This window comes from Mastigoproctus giganteus, chromosome 2, assembly GCF_048544385.1.
Source record: "Mastigoproctus giganteus isolate SK-2022 chromosome 2, ASM4854438v1, whole genome shotgun sequence".
NCBI classification, from domain to species: domain Eukaryota; kingdom Metazoa; phylum Arthropoda; class Arachnida; order Uropygi; family Thelyphonidae; genus Mastigoproctus; species Mastigoproctus giganteus.
Window position 1 is genome coordinate 64,063,080 of NC_143576.1, and position 24,377 is coordinate 64,087,456.

The following is a 24,377-nucleotide window of genomic DNA, read 5'->3' on the forward strand; positions in this document are numbered from 1 at the left end:
ATGCTGAATTAGAAGAATTAGTGATCTAGCTTCCCAAACCCTACTGTATCCTAGGAGATCAGAACATTCACTATCCGCTATGGGGAAACCATAACCTGGACAAGCATGGACAAACTATCAAAAAATTACTTGATCAACACAATCTGATAACTCTCAATAATGGAGCACACACTTATACACATATTCCTACATGATCTATCTCAGCTATTGATGTCACTTTATGCTCAGCAACCATATACCCTCTGTTCAGATGGACTATTCACAGCAACTCACTTTGCAGTCATCATTACCCTGTGATATGCCGCATTGATAAAAGCATTCCCAATCTTTCTTACCGAATTCCCAAATGGAACTTCTCCAAAGCTGAATGTTACGTGTACAAGCAGCTAGCTACACTAGAAGAAAAACAGGTCCGACAAACATCTATAAACTTGGCAGTAGAACATATATCTAACAAAATACTGCAAGCAGCAGACAAAGCAATCCCAAAAGGATCCACTAAAATATCAGCCCGCTCTAAAGTGTGGTGGAATGATGAATGTAGTGCTGCTAAAAAAGAGAAGAACAGAGCATGGAAAATTTTCAGAAAGTTCCCAACAACAGAAAACCTCATCTGCTTTAAAAAGGCAAGGGCAAAAGCAAAACGAGTTAGGCAGACCAGCAAAAGGGAAGCATGGAGGCGTTTTGCTTCCACAATTACAAAAATGACAAAAATCCAAGTAATTTGTGCAAAAATAAGCGTATGTACACAAAACATCCAAGTGTCAACTGTCCCATGCTCAATGTAAATGGCGCTGTTGTTACAAAACCAGAGGAGATTGCAAACACCCTAGGTAGTTCATGGAAATCTCAGCTGTGACATCATACTTGCCACAATTCCAGACACACAAAGCACAAGCTGAAAAACACTCAATTAATTTTGAATCAACATCTAGTGCTGCATACAATCTCCTCTTCACAATGTCAGAATTACATCATGCCTCCACTAAACTCAGTGTAGCAAGGCCAGATGGAATACATTACATCATGATAGCAAAACTTACTGAACCAGCACTCAAGACACTATTACTGCTCTACAACTGAATATTCAAAGGAAACACTTTCCCTGACAAATGGTGGCATGCTTACGTTTTGGCATTTCCAAAACCTGGAAAAGATCCTAAAAATCCACAGCATTATCAACCTATTGCACTCACCAGCTGTATATGCAAGGTCATGGAAAAAATGATCAAAGCCTGGCTATCTGGTTTCTAGCTTGAAATAACCTTATGAATCCAGTGCAGTGTGGCTTTCATGAAGGTAGATCCACCTTGACCTTTTAATTAAGACAGAAATAAACATCCGTGATGCCTTCATACACAAAGAACATCTTGCGATGGTCCTATTTGACATTAAAAAAGCATTTGACACTGCTTGGAGATATGGTATAATGCAAAATCTATACAATCTGGGATTATGCGGATACTTACCACAGTTTATCAGAAACTTCCTACACCTCTAATTTCAAATTCGATTTCACAATCACCGCTTATCTTCTAAGTTCATACAGGAAGAAGGGGTACCACAAGGATCAGTGCTAAGTGCTACCCTCTTTAGTATAAAAATTAATTCAATAACACTGGATCTACCACAAACAGTATCCACTAGTCTGTATGCCGATGACTTCAGTATTGCCTGCCATTCACCTAATATGCAAATGGTAGAGAGACAGCTGCAATGTGCCATCAACAAAATAGCAAAATGGGCCCAAAACAATGGTTTTCTCCTCTCAACCCAAAAGACTGTCAGTATACACTTCTGCAGGAAGTGTAACCTACATCCACATCCAGAACTTCGACTAGAAAATCAAATCATACCAGTGGTCCCGAGTGTCCGCTTTCTTGGTGTGATATTTGACCAAAAACTCCACCTTCCTGGAACATAAAACACTCAGGATTACATGTCTTAAAAAGCTAAACATCTTAAGAGTTCTATCAGGCAAACCTGGTAGAAGGTTGACCTGGGAAGTTGACCATTACATACTACTACAGTTGTATCATGCATTAATACAGTCACGTCTAGACTATGGTTCTGTAGTTTATAGCTCTGCTAGACCAAGTGCTGTATGTTGGTTTGATCCTGTGCACCTCAATGCTCTTTGTCTTGCACTGGGGCATACTGTACATCACCAGTCCAGAGCCTATATGCTGAAGCACATGAAACCTCCCTGCAGCTATGCAGACTAATGCTTTTATTACACTGTGCAGCAAAACTCAAAGGGCATCCAAACCATCCCACTTGGAATGGACTTTTCTCTCCTAAATGGGGAAACTTATACCAAACCTATCCATCAATAAATCCATCAACCGGGATACGTCTTTGCTTATTGCATGCCAATTGCAAATTGACCTTTTAGTAAGATATGGCCCACTGTCTCTCATACAGTCCCACCTTGGACATACTACATACCATCATGCAACTTTTCATTGACAGCATGGGGAAAACACACCTTATCCCAACAGAACATACTGCAAATTTATGCTGCACTGAGAACCCAGTGTGGCCAGTACACACCAATTTACACAGATGGGTCTAAAACTGGACAATCATGTTGGTGCAGCAGCAGTATTTCCCAACACAACTATATCCAAGAAACTCCCTACTGAATGTAGCAGCTATACTGCAGAACTTTGTTCTATCCACAAAGCCTTAAACTATGCATTCGCAAAAATCATATTGCACAGTTAGTGCTATCCACTATACAACAGAACCTAAAGAATGATAATCCCTACTTAGACAGATCTGGAATACTCTAAGTTAAACCAGAAGAAACAACAAGTTCTGTTATGTTGGATCCCTGGTCATGCTGGAAATGAACAGGCCAACCTTGCTGCCAAAACTGCTACCGATCCTATAGCCCAAGCCTACACCTACATCTGACTACAAGTACATTATAAAGAAACACTGTATTGAACAATGGCAACACATCTGGCAGAGTCAGGCCAATAACAAATTACTTGGCATTAAAAAAGATCTCAAACCATAGAAGTCCAGTATTTGTGAGAACCGACATGAAGTTGCATTAGCCCGATTATGGATAGGCCACATACACTTGACACATCTCTATCTATTTACAGCTGCTGATCCACCACATTGCACAAACTGCAACACCCAACTAACTGTCCAGCATATACTCATTGATTGCCCAATTTACAACAGTGAGCAACGAACTCTCTTTGCCTCATTTCACCAAAGAATACTCCAAGTATTGCCCATCTTTTAGCAGATATGCCACATGTGGACAAAATCTTCACTTTCCTTAAAGAGATAATACTGTATAATACACTGGAAACTTTAACTGCAATCCAAATTGGGGAAAAAAAAAAAACAGAGCACTAAACTTTACCATAGTTAGGCGCATTATGCCCATTTTGTTCTTGCGCTGTAAAGCCCACACACAAACAAACAGCCACCTCGTGTGTAGTCTAAGCAAGAGGAAGAATTCCTTCAGTATTGAGCTTGCTCAATCCATTCAAAGCCTTAAGCACATCAATGTATCTTGCAGGTGCCTAGTCTCCAGATAGTGCAGTTTGCAGAACTGAAGTCTTTCTTCGTAATACCAGTCTTTTTATTCCCTTTACCAATCTCATTGCCCTTCTCCATACCCATTACAGGATATCTATATTTTTGCTAAAATGAGGACTCCATACCTGTATTATTACTCAAGATGCAGACTAACCACTGCCTTGTACAATGTGATAATCATCTTCTTATCCATGCTAGCAAAGCTCCTGTATATTAAGCCGACCGGGCTAGCCGCGTGGGTAAAGTACCTGCCCGGCAACCCAAAGGTCGCGGGTTCGATTCCCGCCTTGGGCTTGGATCAAAGTACTGCAAAAACCTTGGGAGGTGCAATATGGCCACAGAAGCCGATGCGCCAACAACTACCAAATCAAAAATCAAATCAATCCTGTATATTATTGACAAAAACCCAATGAGCTTTCCTGGCAGCCTGTCTGCATTGTGCACAGAAGTTCATATCTGGCTGCATAACTACCCCCACATCTTTTTTATTTTCTGCTACCCCTGACTGTAGTATTACAGAGTTGGTACATTAATCTGGAATTACTTCTACCTATATGCAGTCCTTTGAATTTGTTAATTTAGACTGAACTGCCATTTTTCCACCCATCTGCCTAATTTTTATAGATCTTGTTGCAGTGGCATACTTTGATACTGTCATTAACCACCATTCCAACATTTGTATCATCTACAAACATAGACAATAAGCCTAACATACATTCATCAGTGTCATTAATGAATATAGAAAACAACAGTGGACCCAGCACTGAACCCTGGGGGCTCCACTATTTATCCAGAGCAGTAACTTTCACCTTATGCCACACTGCTCCAATTTGAACAGCAGTCTTTTGTTGCAGCTTTCCTGAAATCCAAGTAAATGATATCAAAATTATTTTTTGCATCCAGTTCCCTTGTTACTGCATCATAGCATTCAATCAGATTTGTCTCATCTCCCCTTAACAAATCCATGCTGTGGCTGCAGTATATTTGCATTCTTGTCCAGATGGTCCTTCATTACTTCTTTAACAAGAGACTCCCTGGAACAGAAGTTAAACTAACAGGTCTGTAATTACTCCCATCATATTTTGATCTTCCTTTGTGAATTAGGGATATTTCACGCACTTCAGTCCATCCGAACCCTTCTGAATCAAAGGAGCTCTCATAATTATGGCTATGGATTTGCTTACCTAACATAATTAGATAATTAATTACTTAATATAATTAGATAGATCCCATCCACCCCAGCTGCCTTTTTCATGTTACACTTCAACAATTTCTCCTCTGCTTTCATCTAAGTAAACACAAAATCATTCAGCAGCACACCAGAATTTAACTCACTTCTGGCATTCCCCTCCCTAAAGAATTCCTCATGAGTGAATATAGATGCAAAATACTAATTCAGTTTGTCAGTAACCTTAGCAGGATCATCCACAGTTAAATAATCAACGTTGAGTGGACCAATGTGATTCTTGCTTCTACTGTTACCCCTTGCTTCTACTGTTAATATAAGTAAAGAAGTCTTAGCTGCATTTCATGGCATTCTTTTCCAGAGACTTCTCATAATCTGCTTTAGTTTGCCTAATCTCTTTTGTGACATGATGATATATTAATTAATATATGCCATAAGCTTCTGTATCACAATGCATTTTTCATCTCTGCCACAAGTCTCATTAGTTCATCTGATATCCATTTAAGTTTTAGCCTTGAACATGAAGAAAAACCCCTTCCCTTTACCATTGATGGTAGTTGCATCCTTTGGTAAATCCCACATCAGTACACTCTGATCACTGCCACCTATTGGTTCTTTTATCTGCAGATTCTTAATGCATGAATTATCACCGTTCATAATCAGATCAAGAGTATCTCTCTCTCTCTCTCTTGTTACTTCTCTACCATGCTGCTCTAGAAAACTGCTGCAATCCAATAAATAAAATAAAGGAGCCACAGAAGCCTAATCTCATTTCTGCTTTTCCAAAACAAAAAAAAAAAAAAAGTATTTAATGCCATTAAACATATATAATTCAATACTGATATTAGGCTTCTGTGGCTCCTTTAGGCTAGTTGGAACTACCAACTAAACTGCTATGCTTTTTTAGTGCAGCCATTCTCTGATAAACAAATTGTACATGGCAATTTGTTCATTAAAAACATGCCCTGCACTATTTCATGGCTTAACCCTATCTGAAGGCCATTTTACCTATTTCTTACCTAAGGAAATAGGGCAGAGTAACCTTTAGGTTACTCTATTCCTTAGGTAAGAAATAGGGCAGTGTCTGCGGCAGCAGACACTGCCTGTTATTATTTTAAAGTTAATACAGTTGCAAATACAATCTGTTGGATTTTGAAATAAAATGAATAATCTAATATAAGAAAAAAATTAGAAAGCTTATTTATAATCACATGATGATCTTTAAAAACTTGGGCATACTGCGAACAGTATGTAATTATAGGAGTTTTTAGTTTCACTAATGGAATTATAATTATAGGAGTTTTTAGCTTCACTAGCAGAGCTTAATTTGCTGAGTATAGCCTGTTGTGCATCACCTTGCACTTATTTTGTTCCTCTCCCTTTCTTTTTTATTGCTAGTTTATTTGCTCTCATTTTCACCTTTTAAAAGCCATTCTTTTCCTTCAGGAATAGCTCATAGTTCTTTCCAAGGTAATTTTTTCCACAGTTCCTCTAAAAATTTGAGAAATTTCTCCTGCACAAGATGAAAATAACTCTCACCGTTGGCAATATCTTGTATATGATATGGTGTGACTACAAAGAGAAAAATAAAATAAATGTTTTCATTTTATTTCAAAAAAGTTGAAATTAAACAAAACTGGACTTACTGAAACAATATCTTTTGCTTTGTTCACTTGTACTGTAGGAATCTTGTAAATTAAAGGTATATTAAACTGTTAATTATATCAGCATCATAATTAGCATTATTTTAAGTTATGCATCATGTCGGGCACATTATGTTTCCCAAAATAATTTTATATTTTGCTGATATATATATATATAGCTATAATCATATTACTTATAGCAGCATGAAAGAAACTTTCTATATGAGGAAAAAGAAACTGCAGCTATCTCTACAGGGTTTTGGGTGAGCAATATTTCCTTCCCTTACCCAACCCAACCTGACCTGCACCATTCCAACCTCACCCTTGCTGTTCCCAGTAAGTACAATAAATACAACTTGCCTTCTTGCCTCTACCAGGTGTCTGTGATCAATCTTATAGCCTCAGAAGTAGGGGGCGGACGCATCCAGGCTTTCAAGACAATGCGTACCCTCCGTGCTCTCCGACCTTTGAGAGCTCTTTCGCGCTTCCAGGGAATGAGGGTAAGTATTCACATGCTGGATTATCAGTGGCACTTGCACCAAACAAAAGGAGCATGAGAAACATGCATGCATTCTTTCACTTTACACTGTTTGCTAAAATGTGCCAAGTTTTTGTGTGTATTTTGTTTTTTGCACTGATTAATTAATATTTTCAGTGGCTTTGAAAAAGATATAAGAAGAATAACACTTTGAGTACCACCTTTTGTTTGGAGCAGTGTCTTTATTTTTAAGTCCATAATTGGAGTAATTGGATGGATGTCTGCATTATATGCTACTTCTTTAACCGACACGATATCAAAGAATAATATTATTGTCTCTAAAAAGATATGTTATAAAAAATCATTAAGGAAATAAAATTCCTTACAAGTTATGACTAATAATAATACAATACAAATATTTATTAGTTTCAGTCATATTACAAACTCATTTAGGATTTTAAAATCCACATCACAAGTTATTATTAGACAATGTGAAAAAATACAAATCATTTACTTTTGAAATTCTCATCCACCTCCCATTAAGGAGATGGGAGAGAGAGAGAGAGAAATTAAAAATTGGTTGATTTCTCCAAAAAAAACCTATTTTAATTGCTGTATTGACTCATTTAATATTAAAAATCTTATAATATACTTTCATTTGAATGTTAAAGAGATTATATAATAAGAGCATCTATTACTTTATTTATTTAATATGGTAATTAGTTCTATCACATTAAGAGGAAAATAAAAACAAGTCTTTAAAAATGTAGTATCAATACCCAATAATCAGTACAAATCAGAACATAATAATAATAAATGAGAACATCTACAAGGAACTCCAGAAAGGCACAATACAACACCTATAGGATAGCTAGATAGTTTCTCAATCAATAATAACAGTCAAATATAACAATCACCCCGTGCACCTGGTACCAGTATACCCATTGCAAGGATGGGAAAAAATCCATTAGTAGAAGAAAGAGCATAATAATAATAACAAAATACTTTATGGGTTTTTGTCTGAAATTCATTATATTTAAACTTGTTAAGATTTAGCAAGTCCTTAATTAAGAATCCATTTAATTTTGCATAATAACATCAAATTAGTTATATTCAAACCCAAAATTCTCCCATTCAGACAAAAGAGAGCTTATAGGTGAAAAAATTATTACTTCCATAAAGAAGTACATTAAAATACAAAAGGAAATAAAATTAACATTTAAATTAGAAAATTGTGTTTCTAATTAAAAATAATTAAATAATTAAAGTGTTTCTAAATATATAATTAAAATAAAAATATGTTATCGACGTTTGCTTCATTTCAAGATCTAATACGTTCTTGACAAATATATAAAGATATCAGAAACATGGTGCCTCTCAGACAGAGGCAATGTGTAATTTGAGTATGGTGGGTAAAATGCATACATAATAATACAAAATAATAATGTCCTTATGGACATTATTATTTTATTTTCCTTTTTTTTTTTGTATACAGTTCCACTTTGTCAAAGATAAATCTGCCATGTAAGTGTGAAGTACCATATGCAAAGGCCTGTCATTTTGAGATGTTTATTTATTTATTTTTTTTTTATGTGAACCACAAACATGAGAGGTATTAGAACCTATAGTACTTAGTACCATGCTTGGGTTGGAGGTTGAGAAGACTAAAGAAGATATTTGTTGACATTGGACTTGAACTTCTGTAGATTGTAATTTTCAGGAAATACGTATGAAGGAAGGTTGTTCCAGAAAACAGCAGTTGAATGAATAAATGAGGAAGATGAAAAGTTGGTTCTGTGGGTTTGAAGTTGGACAGTAAATGGATGTTGGCTGGTGGCGGCACGTGTTCGGACTGTTTTGAAAGAGAGAGAGAGAGAGAGAGAGAGAGAGTGGGAATTATAGAAGCCAATTCAGAAGAACAGTGCCCATGGAAGTATCTATAGAAGAGGCATGCAGCAGAAACAGTACGTCTATGAGAAAGCGAGTGGAGAGACTCTGTTAGAGATGAATAATTAATTAACCTAACTGCCCTCTTCTGAATGGAATCAAGAAGCCTGAGAGAGGTTTTGGGGGCACCACCCCAGATGTGGGAACAATATTCCATGGCAGGGTGGATTTGTGATTTATACAGAGTGAGCAGCTGTTTGGAAGAAAAGTAACACCGAGAGCGAAAGAGAAAACCAAGTTTTTTAGATGCAGAGGAAGCAATATTTGTAATGTGCTTGTGCCAAGAGAGATTAGCAGTCAGGGTAATTCCCAAAAGAGATATATCATTTTGCCTAGAAATCGGAGTGTCAATAAACATAAGTATAGGAGCAGAAGAATCCTTTTTGCGAGATATAAGACAAGTCTGAGTTTTAGAATGGTTGAAATCAACTAAGTTGTCTTTGCCCCACTGGAGAATTACCTGAAGATCGGCATTTAAAGAATTGGTAGCAGATTTTCAAGAAGTTGAAGCTGATTGAGCAGGACAGGATTTCTCAAAATGGAAAGTGGAATGCAATGTGCTATCATCAGCAAAACTATGGATGGGATTTCCAGTCAATGGAAGGTCATTAATATACAAGTGGAAAAGAGTGGGGGAAAGAACTGAACCTTGGGGGACACCGGCATTAGTGGAGAAGTTAGAAGACAGAGAGCCATCTACCATCACCCTCAGTGAGCGATCAGAGTGAAAACTGGATAACCAATTACTAAAAACAGTTGGCAAACCATAAGATGGAAGCTTGTTTAGAAGACCTTTATGCCAAACATGATCAAAAGCCTTTGAAATGTCAAGAGCAACTACTTGTGTTTCACCGAACCTTTCCATTGAATTAGTCCATAAATGGGTAACATAAGCCAGAATATCACCAGTGGATCGACACTGACGGAATCCATACTGGCAATCGTTGATCAGAAGGAAGGTTTCTAGGTAGTTTAAGAGTTGGCGGTTAATTGATTTCTCCATTACTTTAGAAAGAGTAGAAGTAATTGCAATGGGACGATAATTGGATGGGAGGGATTTGTCACCCTTTTTAGGAACTGGCTGGATATGAACAAATTACCTTTGGCATAAGAAAGTGAAAAAAGGTGGCAAAGAATTGGAGTAAGTTCAAGAGCACAGGTTTTGAGAACAAGTGGAGAAATACCATCAGGACCTGGAGCTTTCTTAGCATCAAGATTCATCAAAATCCTTCTGATATCCTTTTGACGGAAGACCACAGGAGGCATTGATGGAGCGTGTTGGAAATGGTGGGAGGTGTTTTGCCAAGATCATTAATACATGAGCTGGAAGAAAAATGAGATGCTAGCAGGTCAGCTTTATCCTTGGCTGAAGTGACAACAGAACCATCTGGTTTGGACAGAGGTGGGAGCAGAGATGGGCAAAGGTTGCGGCCAATAGCTTTGGCAAGAGACCAGAATGCTCAGCTACCATTAGGGCAAGAAGCAAGTTTTCTACTCTTAGCCTGTTCAAACTCTAGTTTGGACTGATTAATAACTGCTTTACAATTGTTGCGAGCTTTGGTGTAGGCAGAAAATGAAACTGAAGAATTAGAAACAAGTCACTTACGATATGCAACATTCTTCTCTTGAACAGCCTTAGCACATTTATTGGAAAACCAAGATTTAGATAAAGGACGAGATTTTAAAGTGGAGTGTGGGATAAAGGATTCTATTCCTGCAAGAATAATTTCACTAACATGATCTGAGCAAACGTTGACATCAGAAGTTTTGAAACAGTAATCCGACCAAGGAAAAGAAGAAAAGAAGTCTCGCAGGTCATCCCATTTTGCATTCTTGTAATGCCAAACAACACGAGGTTGGGAATAGCCATGAGATAAAGGTTCCATTGGAGAAGAGACAACCACCAGGTTGTGATCTGAAGTGCCTAAAGGACCTCTCACTTTGACCGTGTACTTAGAAGGGCTGTGTTTGTGAGAAAAAGATCAAGCATATTGGCTGTATGATTAGGATTGTCCGGTATTCTTGTAGGTAAATGAACAATCTGTGCTAGGTCATTAGTAATTTCAAAAGCATCAGCATCTCGACCTGCTTGGTCGGTATGACTAGAAAACGGAAGCCAGCTGGAGTTGTGAACATTAAAATCACAAAGGAAAATTACCTCACTGTTAGGAAAGTTGGACTGGGGAAAGGCAAGTTGCAAAAAGAGGAAGTCAAAGAGCTCCAAGTGATTAGTGAAGTTCGGAGAACGGTAGAGACAACAGATGAATTTGACACAATGAGGTAGAGATATTTTAAGCCAGAGAAGATCAAAGAGAGGAGATTCCAAATTGCCAAGTCTCTGACAGGGAATATCAGAACGGACATATGCACACGTACCACCTTTGAGGCGAAAGGAATCATACAGCAAATAATTTGGGCATCTGAGATGAGCAGTAATTGAATCAACCGATAACTGAGATTCTGTCAGAAAAAGTACATGGGGTTTGGCAGACTGCAAGTGGAAATGGACATCATTGAGATTAGAATTGAGACCACATATATTTGTGAAATGAATTAGGAAGTGCTTGGGAGGTTTAGATCTTTTTGCAGATAAGCTTGTTCTATTAGTTTGACAATTCATGGTGTATTCAATAGTAAGAAAAAGTGGGTGGGACATGCTGTATGAAGTAATGAAATTTTTGGATATGGCATACACGCGGTAAGAATATACCCAGATCCTTGACATAACGTGGCCTCGACAATGCTCCCTGCATACACACTACTCGGACTCCCTCCAGTCACTATCTGGCAGAGTAGAGGTAGCAAGATTATACACTAGCTGATCCGGAAGCCACTTTGAGAGTTACCAATAGGTTCGGTCCAGTGTACTAACTAACGGTCGGCCTGCGAACACCGTTTTAGAGCTGTACTCTCGAAATGTAAGGAATATTGGATCTCGCCACGACATTCATCATAACCTCAAAAGTCATCAATCATACTGCATAATGGAAGAGATAGGGAAGGGTTGATCAGAACTTAGCTCTAGAGACTAAACATGGGTTTCACCACTTCAAGCCTACAATAAGCAAAGTGTTTCACCAGTTGATGAGAGTCATCTACCACCTAGTACTGCCTGGTAACATAGAGGGGGGGGCGGCGTTCCTTCATGTGGTGCGGGCGCCACACCCCAACCCCTTTCTTACGTTGGTTCACACCTGGGTGGTCACCCACCATGTACTTATGCATGGAGGTTATACCCAGGATTACTAACAGTCCCACCATCGTGAAGGTGCAAGCAGAGGATTTGGCTGTCACAGACTGTCCAGACTTCGCCGAAATTGGGTCCACTTGACTTGAGTGTCACCCGAATATCAGTTCCATCAGCGTTTTAGACTCCCATATGTATCATAGTGTAGTGTCATATTATTTTGTTTGCATTGAGTGATTGGCCGATTAGCCCAACAGAAACTACTAACCACAGGTTTCTAGCCACATGAAATTGATCCATTTAAATATATGTTCCTATGAGTTGTTTCACTATTTAGCTGTTGAGCAATTGTCATTTATGCCACCCTGACCCAAGAGTAGATTGAAAGAAATGTGAAGAGAGAGAAGAAAAAAAAAAAAGATTGGTGGCTGGTAGTAAGCCCCCCAAAAAAAATTTCTGATGTAGTGGAGTTCAAAGTCCACCATACATTTTAGTCTACAGACTATAACTCCAAAGAAAAGTTCAACTACCATGAGCCACATTCAATCATATAGGTTTTACATAAGCCTATAAAGACTATAAGAATTACAGTTCAATCCAGATCACAATCCTTTCCAGCAACCATCAGAAAGAATAACCTCCAATACAGTCAGATATCACATGTTCTATATCCACACCAAGCAATACATTTTGTGACTAATACATCCCCTAAATTCTAAAATTTAGGGGATGTATTAGTCACAAAATACATCCCCTAAATTCTAAAATTTGCAATGATTTTTAGCTTGTTTCCTTGAAATATCTATAATTTTAAATAACAAGAGCATAATCTTGACTGTGCCAAGATGTGTTGCATTGCACTTCCTAGAAAGACAGTTTACATGTGTGGGATTTTTTTCTCCCTTCACAATGTATTAAGAATCACAATTTCCTACTCTTCTGCAACAGCATTTAGCAATATGTCCACAGACAAGACAGTGATAGCAAAGCATAACTAAGTAGAAATATCTGAAATGATAATTCCTCTACCTAATGAAAAACCACAAATAATAATTCTGAGCATAGGGCCATTTTTCCTTCTCATAATGAACCCAGCGCTTTGGAATAACTGTTTATTTCAACAAGTTCTAATTCTTGGCACTATTAACCTGAACATATATTGATTGTCCCACCACACCATTTCATGAACATTCTTCACCTTAAATTCATATAAGCTATCTTTGACTTCTAAGATAAAAATATTCTTAACCTCAGTATTGCTTGTATATGCCCAATTCAGACCTGCCTTAATGACAATCATTCTTGAATTTGCCAGACTGTTCCCATGACGAAGCAACATTTCTAACCTAATTAACCTTTCTTCAACCAAAGTCTATGCATTATGAAGGGATTCGGTCTTCTCTTCGGCCTTGACTATCATCACCATGAATCAGAGTAGGTGAATATCCAAAATTCAGTTTACAAATGTCTTTCATCAAACTAAATGATTTTTCATTGATCTCACTATTACCCTTATGCTTCCCAACTGTCCTATCCTCCAAGTCAGTAAGCTCATCACATAATTCTACAGCAGTGAGAAACAAAACATAGTTTCTTATCATATTCTTGCAGTACTGTTATTATCAGAATCCAATGAGCCCAAATGCCACAGTGAGCAACCTCTGAATCATCCAGGAGCTGAAACATGTAATCTCTGATAATTTGGACCAACTTCAGCTTTCACTGTTGCTTTTCTGACCATTCATAGCCCAAGTCATGTTCTAACTCATGTAGCTCCTTACAAGCATTTATTCTCCCTGACTAATAGGCATCCACATCCTTCCTGTAGGGAAATTCCATATTCACCCAATTTTTTCCCACCTATTTATACCTTACACCTGATTTATGAACCATCTCATATTCATCCAGCTGTGATGTTGTAGCTGAAGAGAAAACAGATTTCACCCCATTCAGCCTTAACTTCAGCTAATACCCCATTCCAATCATAGCATTATCCATCCTTAACTTCTCAGTTCCGGTTTTCATGTTTTTAGTATATATCTGTGGTCCTATGTATTAGTGAATAATGATCTGTTGTATTGAATATATAAATAAAACAGTACACACAATATTATATATATTTAGGCAGTTGCCAAGCAGAAACACCATGGATTACTAACAGTTTATTAACCATAATTGATAAAATTAGGACACCAGGAATCAACACTATTTATTAATTTAATAGTAGCATTGGCTCCTAACACACTTCACTTCAATTATACCTCAACGAACACTTGCCATCATCATCATCACTGTACTGTGCTTATTGAAGACAATATAGCCACCCTAATGTGACAACCTTTAAGCCTCAATATATCCTGTACCTCTTAGTTGGATTAAGAATTTTGTTTGGAAGATTTAGTAGTTAAAGTAAAGATAGGATGGCTTGCTGAAGTGGTAATTGATTGCATTTCTGTAAACAGGTATAGCATTTCAGAGCCAATCCACTCCACTCTATATCCTTGAAGAGGGTTGAAGGAAAGTTGAGGTATTGAGGTAAAATCTTGTGAAAACTAAAGATAGCTGCCTGGCTATCCCATTCTCTGTGTAATATTGTAGTGTTGGAAGGAATGGGTTTCTACTAAAGAGTGTGCAATAAAGACAGACAAGATAGGAGTGAGTTATACTCTAGGGTAAGAAGCAAATAGAATCTATGGCAGTGTACCTAGTTAATGTGGGTGACTAGTGTAGGTGTAATGTTGGTTCAGTTTTGTATGACATAATCACTGGGAAAAGAAAAATGAGAGTAGAAGTATATTATATGCCATGTGACTGTAATTGGTTGGTATGTGATTTTACTGTGCATTAGCTGCAATGGCTATTATGCACCAAGACAAGGTAAAAATAGATTCTAGTAACTTTAAAAAAGATTACCTGGTCAAAAGTTTAAGTATATGCTTAAGAGGCGGTATATATTCTACAAATATATGCTTTATTTGATGTACATGTGTACATGTACATCAAATAAAGCATGTACATGTGTATAAATTAATGTCGTAAAAATAGCTGACAAGTTGTCATTGTTGGATAAAATCTGATTGAGTATATAAGGTTCATTCAGATGGTTAAAAGCAGTAAAATGCATATCATTAAAATCCGGGCAAATATATGAATGTGTCAAATGACTGTTTTCTGTGCGGAGTCCAAGTAAGAACAACTTCCTCTTTACGATTCCTGCACAGACTAGACTGCCACAGTTCAGTTATGGGCTTTATATAATGTAATTTATTTGTACTCTCTCTATTCCATGAATCCTGCCATTGGGAGTGTATCGTCTGGTGTATTATTTACCTGTAGTCTGTATAGGGGACTGACATTAATAATTGCAGGCAGCAATTTAGTGGGAATTGCTGATTTGGCTACAGTGCCAACCAAATCATTTCCCTTAATCCCAATGTGGCCGAGAATCTAGCAGAAGAGGATATTGTATTTATGTTCATGGAAAGAGTGGATCTTCTGCTGAACATGAGACAGAACTGGATGAGGATTGTATCTCCCCAATAATAAAGCCTGTAAGATGCTGAAAGAATCTGAATATAAAATGAACCATTAGTACTGGCATTTACTAATGTAATCCAAAGCTATCTCTATAGCAGCTCTGCAGTAAATATGCTGCATTCAAGGAGAGTCTGCTCTGATATAGAGGTGTCTGGAAACATAGCAGCAGATCCTACATATAATTCTGACTCCGAGTCGCCTGTGTAAACTGGCATGAAGTCAGAATATTCAGTTCACTGTGATGAATAGAGCTGCAGATAGACAAATGATGGAGTGTTCCCATTTTTTAAGAGAAAAGTCGCCTGACAAAACGTGAGCATGCCAAGATGGAATGGACTGCTTTGGTGTTTGGGCAACCTTATTTACCTTGATTTTCAGTTCTCTGAGTAGCTCTTGGAGACAAATATCAAATGGAAAATTGGCAGTCTGATGGGCATTATATAAACTTTCCCATCATGGCTCAAAAACAGATAGCCATGTAGGATGGTCTGGCAGGGATTTCAGTTTTAAAGCATACTTTAGAGACAACTGCTTACATTTAAGCGAAAACATTGGTTCATTTGCTTCAATGTATAAGCTCTGGACAGGAGTATTCGACATGCTCCAGTAGCCAATGACTGTGATGAGTATAAACCATACAGGCAATTATAATGGACCAGTAAATCAGCATGTTTTTAATGGCAGATTTTTAATTTTCCAGATATGGACTGGAACTTGTTGGTTCAGTGGACTATTACTCACATAGTGGCAGAACTATATGAGTAATGGTTCTGGGTTTATCAGATGACTGTTGACTGTTGACTGATTTCTGTACTATTATGTTAGAGAGGAAAGAAGAGAAAGCAGTACTCTTTATATGACTATCAGTGGTTACACTTCCTGCATTAGGAATTTTCAGATAAAGGAATCACAAAGAAATAACAAAACATTGATGTAGAATTTATTTAAATATATAAAACTACTATCAAGGGTAATGGAAAGGGAGCTCTCGGTGACTATAATGGCCTTAGATAGCTTTTTAATTCTTTCCAGTAGGATCAGTCTACAAAATCTAAATAGAAAATATTCAGAGAAGTAATTGTAGAAGCTATTAAGCTTTTTATAGGAATCAGGAGACACTGTTCAAAGTTTGGACATAAACAGACATCAGATTAACTTGATGAGATCAGTAGCAGAGAAGAAATGTGCATGGGATGATTATAAATTAGTATTAGTATTAATAGTGGCAAGTGATATAAGGAAGAAACTAATGCAGTATTGGCCAAAAAAAAAAAAAAACTCACATTTCACCCATCCATCCCCTCCAATAGTTGTCTAATTCTTCCTTTGACTTGTTAAAACTATCCACTTCCATAACAACAGATGGAAGCTTGTTCATGCAGTCAACCACGGATTGGCTGAAGCCTAATTTCCATACATTCATTCTGCAACCACCGTCCTAAATTTGAATCTGTGCCCTCTCATGTGCATAGTCTGAGTAAGAGGAAGAATCTCATCAGCATTAAATTTGCTCAATCCATTCAAAGCCTTAAACATCTCAATCAGATCTCTGCACAAGTGCCTAGTCTCGAGATATTGCAATTTGCAGAAATGAAACCTTTCTAGGTAAGAGTACCCTTTTGTTCCACTCACTGATCTCGTTGCCCTTCTCTATACCCATTCCAGCAGTTCTACATTGTTCCTAAAGTGAGGCCCCCAGACCTGTATGCAGTACTCAAGATGGTCGGACTATTGCCTTATACATGGGATAATCACTTCCTTATCCCTGCTAGAAAAATTCCTGTATATCATTGACAAAACCCCATGTGCTGTCCTGGCAGCCTGCCTGCACTCTCAGAGAACTTTATATCTGACTGCACAATTACCACCCGGTTGGTATGTTAATCTGGGATTACTGCTAAAAGCATATCCGGTTCCCCCCACCCCATCTGTCCTTTCTGTGTACATTGCACTTTCCATATTAAAATTCTACATCCCTTATATCTGAATGACACCACAGCTCTGATATCCTCCACAATGTCAACATTTGATAACTTGACTAGCACTTCAAATTCATCAAATTTATTTACTGTGCTCCCTGCATTGTTGTACATGTAACTATATATGCACCTGTTCTTGCTCTTAGTTACGTTAACACAGCCCATCTATTTCTTGTTCAGTGATGACCCACAGCAGGCATTGAAATTCTTTACAGGCTGCTGCATATTAGATTGTGGGTTGGAAAACTGGGATTAGTTAGCAGTTTTCCAACCCACCTAACACTGCCTTGATAGCATCATCAAATATTCTTGCATCCTTTCTATTTAAGTGTATCCTATCCCTGTAGAAGCAGTCCTTCCTGTTAACAAGCACAGACCATGCTGAAAAAATTCTACCCCATGAGATTTGCAGTCTCTCAGGGATGAATTGATTGATAAGGCCCTCATCATGTACTCCCTCCTATTGTTCCCCGGGCAGAATTGCAGACACTTTTTTTCAACATTGCCTTGTATTTGTTAAGTTTGCAGATCTACTCATAACGTCATTAGTGCCAGTGTGTACAACAATATCACCTTCTGTGCCCTTAAAAGATTATATCTGCTCTACAAAATCATCAACTTTTCCCCCTGGCAGACATACCCTAGTCTTATTCCATTTATCCTTTTTTGCGCTATATATTTCCCATTTCCCTGACAATAGTCACCAACAACTCCTGTGAGTCCTGTGGGATCAGATTAATGGGACTGTTATTTACCCTGTATATATTCTCCCCCAAGTACAGAGTATTAAACACTGCATTTATTATACTGGAGGTGCTATCCAGGTGCAAACCAGCATAAGCAGGAGTTGGGGTATGGTATCCACAACACACATAAAACTGATTCCTCTCTGTGTCACCAGCCGATCGGGCTAGCCTGGCAACCCAAAGGTCACAGGTACGAATCCCACCTTGGGCTTGGATCAGAGTAAAATGCAAAAACTTTGGGAGGTACATTATGGCCACAGAAGCCGATGTGCCAACAACTAACAAAAAAAAAAAAAACTATGTGTCACCAGGTAGTACAAGATGATAGATAGTTCTCATCATCCAGTGCAATACCACCACTATGCATAATTGGATTCTCTTGAAGTTATGATGGCCATCAGGGCAAAATCCAACATACCCTAAATTTTTTATTTTTTATTTTTTTTCGTTAGTTGGCACATCGGCTTCTGTGGTCATAATGCACCTCCCAAAGTTTTTGCATTTTACTGTAGAATAGATGTGCGGAAAATTTGCCTTTAGCTAGCGGGTGGTTAATTGCTGGAACAAACTTCCATTTGTCGTTGTGGAAGTTGGTAGGTTAAATAAATTTAAGGAGGAACTGGACTTAGAGGGAATTGTTTTGTAAATTTTTTTTTTTTTTTTTTTGGCTGATGCTGCATAAGCTCATACACATGCTTTCTTGCATCACATGCCACTACCACTACTACTCTGAACCAAGCCCGAGGCGGGATTCGAACCCATGACCTTTGAATTGCCAGGCAGGCACTTTACCCACCTGTCTAGCCCAGTCGGCGCCTATATTTTGAAGACAGCTTTAAAACAGTTTTCACAGGCAGTGTGCTAGATAGTCGACTAAACCAAACCTGTTGGTAACTTCTAAAAGACATCTTGGATCAGCTATTATATTATCTCACTTCCTCTACTCCGCTAGCTAAAGACTGGAGAATGAATGTCTAAGTAGTATATATATATATATGGGAGTCATTATCAAGGCCACCTTAGATCAAATAGCTCAGCATATTTTTGCTATATGTATGTCATATCCAAAAATTTCATTAATTCATACATTCCCCCGATTTACTGAATGCATTATAAATAGATATTCTAATAGAATAAATGTATCATCGAAAAGATTTAAACCTACCAGTAACTTCCTAATTATTATTACAGATATAAAGTATGTAGTCTCGATTTCCATCTCAGTGACGCCCATTTTCATCTACAATCTGCTAAGCTCCACTTAATTTTTTTTGACAGCATCTCAGTTATCCATATAAAAAGCCAAATTATTTGCTCTACAGTTCCTTTCATTTCAAGAGCAGTTCTTGTGCCTACATCCACTTTTATATTTCTCATAATCCAATCATCTTTGTGATCTTCTCTGGCTTAAATGGGCCGAGGTTGTTCAAGGTAATATAGCATATGGCAATTGGCTTGTACCAAAATCTTTAGCTACTTTTTCTGCTAAAGCTCACAACAATTGAAAAGCATTTATTAAACAAACCAAACTCAATTTTGAACTGGCTAAGAGCAGAAAACTTTCTTCTTGTCCTGATGGTAATTGAGTAGTTCTGGTATATTGGCCACAACATTTGTTCCTTTATGCTTCCATCTCTGTTATGATCTGATTGTTCTATGCAACCTCAGCTTAACATTAAGCTGTCTTACTAGCATCCTACTGTTGTGCTGATAATCTTGTAAACTCAACTCCATGCCTCCCAGTACCCTCCAATGTAATTTGCTCAATGCCTCCTGTGGTCCCTGACAGAAGGATGTTATATAAATTCTGAACTGTCTTGATGCCAAGAAAGATCTATATCCTGATGGAATTTCTCCACTTTTTCTCAAAATCTGTGTTCCTGAGTTTGCATCTTGTTTTGTGTCACTTACTAGCTGGTGGTTTTTCTTCTGCTTGGAAATTTGCTCATATTAGCATTAGCAAGGGCACATGATGCAAGAAAGCAAGCTTATATAGCATCAGCCAAAAAAAAAAAAAAAAAAAAACACACAAACCCCTTCACATTTCACGCATCCACTCGCTCCAAATGTTTGTCTAGTTCTGCCCTGAATCTGTTTAAGCTACCAACTTCTACAATGACAGATGGAAGTTTGTTCCAGCAATCAACCACCCGCTGGCAAAGGGCAAACTTCTGCACATCTATCCTACAACTGTCTTTCCTCAATTTGAATTTATGCCCTGTCAGGAGATTATTCTGAGCAAGAAAAAAATCCCTGCTTCACCAGCTCCCCAAGAAATCACAAACCTCTTTCTGCCAATTATTGTCTCATTAATTTACCTCTACTCTTTCCAAAGTAATGGAGAAATTCATAAAAACTGCCAACCCTTAAACTACTTTAGAACTTTTCTTCTTATCAGTGATTAGGAAGATGGATTTTGCCAGTTTTGATCCATTGGTGATATGTTGGCTTACTCATCTTTGGACAAATTCTATGGAAAGGTTTGGTGAAATTCAAGCAGTTGCTCTTGACGTTAATATTAGTATTAGGTAGTGCAAAGGATGCAAGACACAGCATTAACCCAAAAAAAATGCCTTCCCATATCACCTGTCTATCCCCTACAATATTTTTCTAGTTCTTCCTTGATTTTATTCAAGGAAGAACTAGACACCATTTCCATAACAACAGATGGGAGTTTGTGCCAACAATCAACTAACCTCTAGCTAATGGTAAATTTCAACCACCTATCCTGAAACCATTCTTTCTCATTTGAATTTATGCCTCTTCATGCGTAGTCTGAGCAGGAGAAAGAATGCTATCAGCATTGAGCTTACTCAATCCATTCAGATCTCCTTACAAGTGCCTGGTCTCCAGATGCTTCAATTTGCAGAACTGAAGCCTTTCTTTGTAACAATTTAGGCTAATAGAAGGATATTTATTATTTTATTAATTTATCCCCCTCTTTTTCCCCTAAGCTTTTCATTGTGTTTGGCATAAGTCTTCTAAACTGACTATTTTATGGATTGCTGACTCTTTTTTAATTGGATATCCTTGTTTCTCAGTTCTTTCTTCCACTCTATTCCTGTTGTATATTAATGACCTTCTTAAACTGATTGGCAGTCCAATCCATAGTTTTTCTGGCAATAGCCCACTACCTTCCACCTTCCAGTTCCTGAAACTTTGCCCTGCACAAAGAGCTTCAACTTTTTAAATATCCACCACCAATTCCTAAAATGCTGATCATCTCCAGGTAATTTTCCAGTGGAGTGAAAATAAAAGTATTGACTTCAACCCTTCTAAAGCAGCTATGCTTCCATGAGCCACAAGTTGTTTGCATTACTTTACAGTGCAACCTGAGATATAATTTCAGGAACAAGAAACAAAAAAATATTAAACTTGATGGATAATTATTATATATTCCTCTAAAAATATTATTACACAACTTTATTTTGTATTTTCAATAATATGACTAAATTATACTTTTTATACAGAAATATAAATCAAACAAAAGTTTAATCTTTCATAAAATATTACTGTCATGTTATTTAGTTTTGTTTCTTTGGTTTAGGTTTTGGACAACAATGAAACATTGTGATGTAAATGTTAACACTCTCAATGTTTTCATAAATCGCATTGTATATATAACAGCAGTGACTGCTTCAGTACAAGCACTTGCTAGTTTGGTGGCTTTGGTCAGTTTGTAATGTTATTAAGGACAAATAAATAAATGTATTTATATGGCCTAAAAACCTTTTTCTTCTCGTGAATTGGCTTTCATGCCAAAAAAGGTTACTTATCACTATTCTAAAGCTCAGTTCTGTGTTATTTCTCATAAAACAGAATCTGCTGCTCCTATGGTTATCTTCAGTAACTCTCAGATTTCAAGGTCACATATCTCTTTTGAGGTTACCCTAACTTCCAATCTGCCTTGGCATAAGCTCATCACAAATATTATTTCTTCTGTATGGAATATTATTTCTACATCTGGGGCAATGCTTCCAAAACCTTCCTCAGACTTTTAGACTCTGTCTAGAAGAGGGTTGGGGTTAATTAAATGATCTATCTCTTACAAGGTCTCTCCATTCTCTGCTATTCAGTTTCTTCTGCTTGCTTCTTTCTATAAGTAATTTCCACAGGCATTCTTAACTGGCATCTGTAATTTCCTCCCCCCCCCCATTCTCTTCATCTTTTTTGACAGCTGTGGTGAACTAGAGATGAGCTGTATAAATTATAGTTCATTTTCACATAAATCTCACTGCAACAGAATATAAGCTAACACAAAAGAAGCAGAAATGTTTGGCAATGAGATCAGAAGATTAAAAATTAGATCACAGAACAGATGACAGATTTTAAATATCTAAGAATCTTATAATATATAATATCACATACACCGATGAGCCAAAACATTATGACTAGCAAGTCGTTATGCAAATTGAAGCAACTGCAGGTGAACTACGGCACGTGCATGGGTCGGGACACAGTATAAAAAACACCTGATACTGAGCTATGTTAATCAATGTTACTCTTGTTCTTCAGATGGGAAAGGCAGTGGACTTAAGCAAGCTTGACAAAGGCCAAATTGTAATGGCCAGATGACTGGGTCAGAGCATATCCAAAATGGCATGGCTGGTGGGGTGCTCATGGTCAGCCGTGATTAGTACCTACCGAAAGTGGTCCTAGGAAGGAAAACCTATGAACTGCCGGTGAGGTGTTGGACGACCATGGCTCATCGATGCTCGAGGTGAGTGAAGGCTCTCCCAGATGGTACATGGCAACAGAAGAGTGACTATGGCCCACCTCACCAGTAACTGGAATGCTGGTGACGGGAGTAATAGTGTCACAACACACACACACACAGTACATTGAACCCTGCTGAAAATGGGGCCGTGTAGTCGCCTGCTCCAAGTGCCCATGCTAACCACGGTTCACTGGCGACAGCACCTACAATGGACATGCAAGCATTGAAACTGGACCTTGAGTAATTGGAAGAAGGTCATCTGGTCCGATGAATCACGTTTCCTGTTCCATGTTGTGAACGGCTGGGTACGTGTGCATCGTTTACCTGGGGAAGTGATGGATGCACCATGGGACAAAAACAAGCCGGTGGTGGCGGTGTCATGCCTTGGGCGATGTTCTGCTGGGATACCCTGGGTCCAGTCATCCATGTGCCAGGCACTCTGACGTCTTCCCCTCTGGTGGTGCCGTCTTTCAGCAAGATAGTGCATTATGCCTCACCATCCAGATTGTTCGAGACTGGTTTATGGAACATGAGGAAGATTTCCAGGTATTGCCCTGGCCTCCAAATTCCCCAGATGTTGTTGTTATTTGGTTTTTAGGAGCATTAGCAACTAAGACCATATTGCTCCGGGGATATGCGGTGGTCATTCCCTGACCTTTCCACATCCTCCATATTTGGTGGCTCACGGGCTTGAATCCCGGTCTAATCAAGAAGCATGTGCTACGCACTGCTGCTCCTACCCACCTGACTACGGAGGCACCATTCCCCAGACATCAATCCCATCGAGCATCTGTGGTTTGTGTTGGAACAGCAACTCTGATCTGCGGCGTCTCCACCACAGACCTTACAGGAGTTAAAGGATCTGCTGGTTACGTGTTGGTACCAGATTTAGAACATTTAGAAATCTTGTAGCAGCCATGCCTTGCCGGGTATGAGCTGTTTTGGCTGCACATGGAGAACCACCATCATATTAGGTAGGTGGTCATAATGTTTTGGCTCATCGGTGTAGAACACAGTACAGTGGACCCCTGCTTTACGATATTAATCCATTCCATAGACACCATCATATCGTGAAAATATCGTAATGTGAACCCAATAACACATCGTTTTTTGGTAATTCTTTCTAAGACCACAGAAATTGAAATTTTCGCTATAATTAAGCTGTTTATTTTTCTAAAAGGCGATTTTTATAATGGAAATTGTACATAATGATTAAAAAATTGATTAAAACAAATATATTGATTAAAGCATAACACAAAAAATTCACTTCACCTAAAGGATTCAAGAACAAAACAAACTGCAAACACGTTTATAAATGCTGCCATTGGCTGAGAGAAAGGACCATGTGGTCTGGTCAGAGACAATCTTAAGCCCATCATAAAGTAAAATAAGT

The 24,377-nt window shown here is 38.0% G+C and overlaps 1 protein-coding gene across 1 annotated transcript in view; it reads left to right on the plus strand.

Annotated features, from left to right (window-relative positions):
• Window positions 1-24,377, plus strand: part of LOC150089320 (sodium channel protein para-like) — a 2,114,826-nt gene that overhangs the window by 1,717,499 nt on the left and 372,950 nt on the right. The window contains exon 27 of the mRNA XM_090389008.1: window positions 6,771-6,893. Coding sequence (XP_090245134.1) covers window positions 6,771-6,893 — 123 coding nt within the window. The remainder of the gene's footprint in view (window positions 1-6,770; window positions 6,894-24,377) is intronic.